The following is a 6,074-nucleotide window of genomic DNA, read 5'->3' on the forward strand; positions in this document are numbered from 1 at the left end:
ATAACGGGGGGGGGGATGTGGAAATAGACAGGGGGGGGGATGTGGAAATAGACAGGGGTGGGTGGGCGGTGTGTTTTCCCTGTGTGTTGCCTCTCGGAGTTAGCAGCCTTTGATGCTGCCTGTATCCCTCTGTGTCTTGGCTGGTTCCTCTCTGGGTCAAGATGCCTTTTAAACGTTGCTGCTGCTGTGTACACACCGCCTCCTCCTCACACCACCCTCCGCGTACAATACCGGCCTCTCAGATCTCCTTTCAACCTTCCCCCTTTTACCTTTGACCCACGCCCACCCGGGACCTTATCCGCATCGATGGGGACGGGTGCCTTCGGAATACCGTCCTGAGGAGACACAGGACGCAGAGCGACACTGGCTTTCAAACAAAACAAAAACTTTATTATAAAATCAACAGTGCCTGTTGTAATCGCAAAGTGCTGACAGCACAGAACCAGACCCATCAGCCCGTCGGCCCCATGCTAGCCCCACCTCCTTCCATCGTCCCACCTTTCTCCTGCAGCCACGCTCGATGGGGGGGGGGGGGTGATGCGTTGCCTGATTCGGGACCCCAACTCTTCGGGGTGGTGGTGAAGTTCTTGTTATTGTTGCTGGGGTGGGAGGGGGTGGAACAATATAAGGAGGAGGTTTAACGACCCCCACCCCACCAACACCCCGAACGGGGTGAAATGAATACTCCGGTTTGGTGGGGAGGCGCTGGTGCAATGAGCCAGCAAGGCACTATTGGTTCCAAGGAGCTTCGGGGATGTGTCCGGCTCTATGCCAATGCAACTGAGGCGCGCCGCAACCAAGCCGGTTTCTCCCACTCCCTGGGGGCCCGTTTAAATAGGCAGGTTGCTACCTTGGAAGACACAGGATTAGGCCAATCGGCCCGTCCCACGTGGCTGACCCATCTCTCCCCGCTGCACCTCCATTCTCCTGTCCTCTCTGAGCTTCCACCTCAACGCCATTCCCCCACCTCCCCCCACCATGAGCTCATCCTGAGGCACCTGCCCTCCTGAGGCCTCGCCTGACGATTAGGCCTGAACCCTCCAGGAGAGACGTTTGGGGGCAGCCCTCCCCTTGGCGGGGGGGGGGGCGGGTTTGGAACTCTCAGCCACCATCGATCAGTTTTAAACAGGTGAAATGGTTTATTTTTAACTGCAAGGGATTAAGGGACAGAGGCCAGACATATGGGCCTAGGCCGCAGATCAGCCTTTATTTGGCGGAACAGGATGAAAGGGGTGAGACACCTCCATTTAGCTGAGGGGGTACTCTCGGCCTGAATAGCCAGCACACGTCCACCAAGTCAGCCCCTCTGAAAGCATCGGCCTCTCGTTCTCCTGAAGCCTCAGGTAAAGGAACAGGCCCGAGGCCTTCGGTTGCTCTCTCTCCTCTTTAGGCCCAACCCTGCCCCCTCCGGGAGTAGGCCCCCCTATGCTCCCTCTGTAGCGAGGCCTTTGATAAGGAGAGCCACCGATGGAGGCTCTATACGAATGCAGCAAGACGTTGGAGTCCTGTGAGCCAAACTGAACGCATGCGGTGGGGGAAGGGTAGCAATGTAGGTTTACAGGAATGATTAGTGGCCTTCGGTTGTGATGGAGCTTGTACAAACGAGGCCTGTTTTCTCCAGAGGTTAAGGGGTGATCTGATGGAAGATAGTGAACAGGAAAAGGCGGGGAGATAAAGAGATACCCGGGCTGGGGGCTCGAGAACTGGGAGGAGGGGGTTAGAGCCTGAGAATTAGGCCCAGGAAAGAAGCACCCACCACCCTTCCCCACCCACAAACACCCACAGAGACACAGACCCACACACACACAAACACCCACAGAGACACAGACCCACACACACACACAGACACCACAGACACACCAACACAGACACACACACACATACTGACACACAGAGACACCCACACAGAGACACACCCACACACACACAGACACCAACACAGACACACACATACTGACACAGAGACACCCACACAGAGACACACCCACACACACACAGACACCAACACAGACACACACACATACTGACACAGAGACACCCACACACAGACACCAACACAGACACACACACACATACTGACACAGAGACACCCACACAGAGACACACCCACACACACACAGACACCAACACAGACACACACACATACTGACACAGAGACACCCACACACAGACACCAACACAGACACACACACACATACTGACACAGAGACACCCACACAGAGACACACCCACACACACACAGACACCAACACAGACACACACACATACTGACACAGAGACACCCACACACAGACACCAACACAGACACACACACACATACTGACACAGAGACACCCACACAGAGACACACCCACACACACACAGACACCAACACAGACACACACACATACTGACACAGAGACACCCACACACAGACACCAACACAGACACACACACACATACTGACACAGAGACACCCACACAGAGACACACCCACACACACACAGACACCAACACAGACACACACACATACTGACACAGAGACACCCACACACAGACACCAACACAGACACACACACACATACTGACACAGAGACACCCACACAGAGACACACCCACACACACACAGACACCAACACAGACACACACACATACTGACACAGAGACACCCACACACAGACACCAACACAGACACACACACACATACTGACACAGAGACACCCACACAGAGACACACCCACACACACACAGACACCAACACAGACACACACACATACTGACACAGAGACACCCACACACAGACACCAACACAGACACACACACACATACTGACACAGAGACACCCACACAGAGACACACCCACACACACACAGACACCAACACAGACACACACACATACTGACACAGAGACACCCACACACAGACACCAACACAGACACACACACACATACTGACACAGAGACACCCACACAGAGACACACCCACACACACACAGACACCAACACAGACACACACACATACTGACACAGAGACACCCACACACAGACACCAACACAGACACACACACACATACTGACACAGAGACACCCACACAGAGACACACCCACACACACACAGACACCAACACAGACACACACACATACTGACACAGAGACACCCACACACAGACACCAACACAGACACACACACACATACTGACACAGAGACACCCACACAGAGACACACCCACAGAGGGGAGGAGGGAGAGAGGGGGGAGGGAGAAAGAGAGAGAGGGGGAGGGGGGACGGAGAGAGAGAGGGGGACAGAGAGGGGGGAGGGAAAGAGAGAGAGAGATGTTGAGTACAATGTGCCGTGTGATTCAGTCTGTCTGACCCCCCACCCCCCAGTATTTATGACCCTGTCCCTTGTTGCCCCCTGGGGAAAGTGGGTGGGGGGAATGAGCTGCTGCAATCCCGAATGGAAGAGGGACACCGCGCCGCCTCCCCCCACCCCACAGAGACAGAGACACAGACCCAGGGAGGGGAGGGAGGAGGTGGAATGGGAGCCCAGCCCCCGCTTACACCAGGTTCCTGCCTCACCAGGCGCCGCCTCCTACAGTTCAGCAGCTGGCTGATGGCGGGGGGGGGGGGGGGTTGGGACGGGGGAGGATACCTGAACTTAATACCCCCCCCTCACCCCCACACCCCAATCCGCACATCCCCCCTGCGTCACCCAGGGAACGGCTGGTCAGCAGTGAGAGGCCTCGCGAGAGTTTGGCTGGGGCGAAAGGGCGGTGGGGCTGGGGGAGGGGGATGGGGGGGGGTGAGAGTCGATTCAGAAGACCAGGGTAGATCTCGCCACCCCCCTCACTAAACCCCACCCCCACCCCCACTCCCGCCCTCACCCCCTCACCATTTCGCGGGCGCCTCTTGCACAACAAGTAGGCGATGACGGACACCAGCACCAAGACGATGGGCAGAAGGGCCAGCAGTGCCACCTCGCTCCTCCCTAGCTCCTTCCTCCTCGCCCTCTCGGGGCCCACTCGCCCGCTCGATTCCACCGTCTCCTCGACCACCCGGGGATCGGACCCTCCCTTCGCCGTCACCATTCCCGGGGGGCTACCCGCGGAAGGGGGCGGGACCTCCGGCCGGGTGACCTCTGACCCTGCGATGGAGGAAGCGAGAACGTTAAGGTGGGGTGGAGGGTGGAGAGCGTTGGCAACAGAGACAGAGGGAGATGAAACCTCTCGTCAGAAAACTGCCCCTTCCACCCCCCCCCCGGAACCCACCACTCCCCCTGCCCACGTCTACCACCACCCCCCACCCACAGATCGTTACCCATGCCCCTCAGCGTTGATATTTCCAAGACGGAGGGGGTGTTGGGGGATGCGGGGCAGAAGGTTCCTTGGCATAAACACTAATGGTTTACCAATCCAATCACTCAGTTGGCTCTTCATCAGAAACAGTAAAGCCGTCCCTAAGGTATGAAGCAGGCACATCCGAGGCCTACATTTTCAGGCAGAGTCTGAAGTAAGCAGTCCCGAGGCCTACACTTTCAGGCAGTGTCTGAAGCAGGCAGACCCAAGGCCTACATTTTCAGGCAGACCCGAAGCCTACTTTTTCAGGCAGTGTCTGAAGCAGGCAGACCCGAGGCCTACATTTTTAGGCAGAGTCTGAAGCACGCAGGCCTGAGGCCTAAGCTTTCAGGCAGTGTCTGAAGCGGGCAGACCCGAGGCCCACATTTTCAGGCAAGAGTCTGAAAGCTCGGGGGTGTACGTTCAGTCCTCTTGCACGGGACTCCTGCCTCGAGCGATTTAATGATTGGAAACGAGACAGGGGTGGTGGGTGGGAGCTCTTGTAATTCCCCACTCGGGCCTGTTAACCCGGTCCAATCAGGGAGCCCTGGCTGACAGGACTTTTGGAGGTTTTATCCGCTCTTCGAGGGAGCTGGGTCAAGAACTCTCCCCGTCCCCTAAACGTGGAAGTCAAGACCGACGGGAGACCAGCCTCATTCGGGCAACTCCTTTCTGTCGTCCTCACTAGTAACCTCCGCCATCGGGAGGAATCTAGGCCCCGTTCCCCCCTCTAGGCCTGAATCCCAGTCACTTTGGAGCTCAGTGGTAAGTAATTCGGGGGATGGGGAATTTCCCAAAGATGGAAATCTGTTAGACGTGTACCCAGATTTCCAACACTCCCCAGTTTCCGTATTCGCTCGATTGTTTTCAGTGAGGGGGGGGAAGTTTGTGTTGGCGTCCAAAGAAAATCCCTCCCGTTTCCCCGTTAAAGGCAGTAACGTTGTAATAATATCACAGGGCGATCCAAAGGCCCAGTCTGTTTCTCCAGGCACACTCCGGTCAAACCGAACCCCGGTCGCTCATTTGGGGGTGAGTCGAGGGGGCCGGAATCGAGAGGGGGTCCGGGGTGAGTTGGAGGTGGGGAAGGTGTGGGGGAAGAGACAGTGACCATGGCAACTGTCAGCAATTTGGTCACTAATACCCCGTCAGGGCGGGGGAGCTGCCGTCGTTATCTGCCCACCCAGGGCCTACACTTGACTCCAGGCCCCCCCGCAATGTGGTTGACTCATTGGGCGACTAGGGACGATATAACCAAAATCCTGGCCTTGCCCAGTAACGGCCAGAATCCCATGAGGAATTAACTTTGACAGTGCCTCTCAGCAGAACGTTGCGGGGGGGGGAACTATCTTACTCGTGGGACCTGGGAATCTATCAGAACATTTATCGCCCCATCACTAATTGTGCCCCTCCCACCCCCCCCCAGCCCTGAGAAAGTGGGGTTGAGCTGCCTCACTGAGGCCTCCCATGTGCTGTAGGGACACGCACACAGGGCCGAACAGCAAGGGATGCTGGGTACACTGGGGAGGGTGCTCCAAGATTCTGACCCAGAGACACTGAGGGAACGACCGATATATTTCCAAGTCGGGACGGGGAGTGGAGGGGAACGTATGTTGGGGGGGGGGGGGCTGTTCCTGTGTATCTGCTGCCCCTTGTCCTTCTGCCTGGAGGTGGCCGTGGGCTTTGAAGGTGCTGCCTGAGGATCTTGGGTGAGTTCCATCTTGTAGATGGTACACACTGCCGCGACTGAGGGTCGGTGGGGGAG

The 6,074-nt window shown here is 56.9% G+C and overlaps 1 protein-coding gene across 1 annotated transcript in view; it reads right to left on the bottom strand.

The window, feature by feature from the left end:
- Positions 1–269: 269 nt before the first annotated feature.
- LOC122548164 overlaps positions 270–6,074 on the bottom strand; it is a gene marked incomplete at its 3' end in the record, with an annotated part of 23,265 nt that continues 17,460 nt past the window's right edge. The window contains exons 6-7 of the mRNA XM_043686718.1: positions 3,631–4,122; positions 270–367 (exon numbers count right to left, since the gene is read on the bottom strand). Of these exons, the coding sequence (XP_043542653.1) occupies positions 270–367; positions 3,631–4,122 (590 nt within the window). The remainder of the gene's footprint in view (positions 368–3,630; positions 4,123–6,074) is intronic.

This window comes from Chiloscyllium plagiosum, unplaced genomic scaffold (genome assembly GCF_004010195.1).
Source record: "Chiloscyllium plagiosum isolate BGI_BamShark_2017 unplaced genomic scaffold, ASM401019v2 scaf_7307, whole genome shotgun sequence".
NCBI lineage: Eukaryota > Metazoa > Chordata > Chondrichthyes > Orectolobiformes > Hemiscylliidae > Chiloscyllium > Chiloscyllium plagiosum.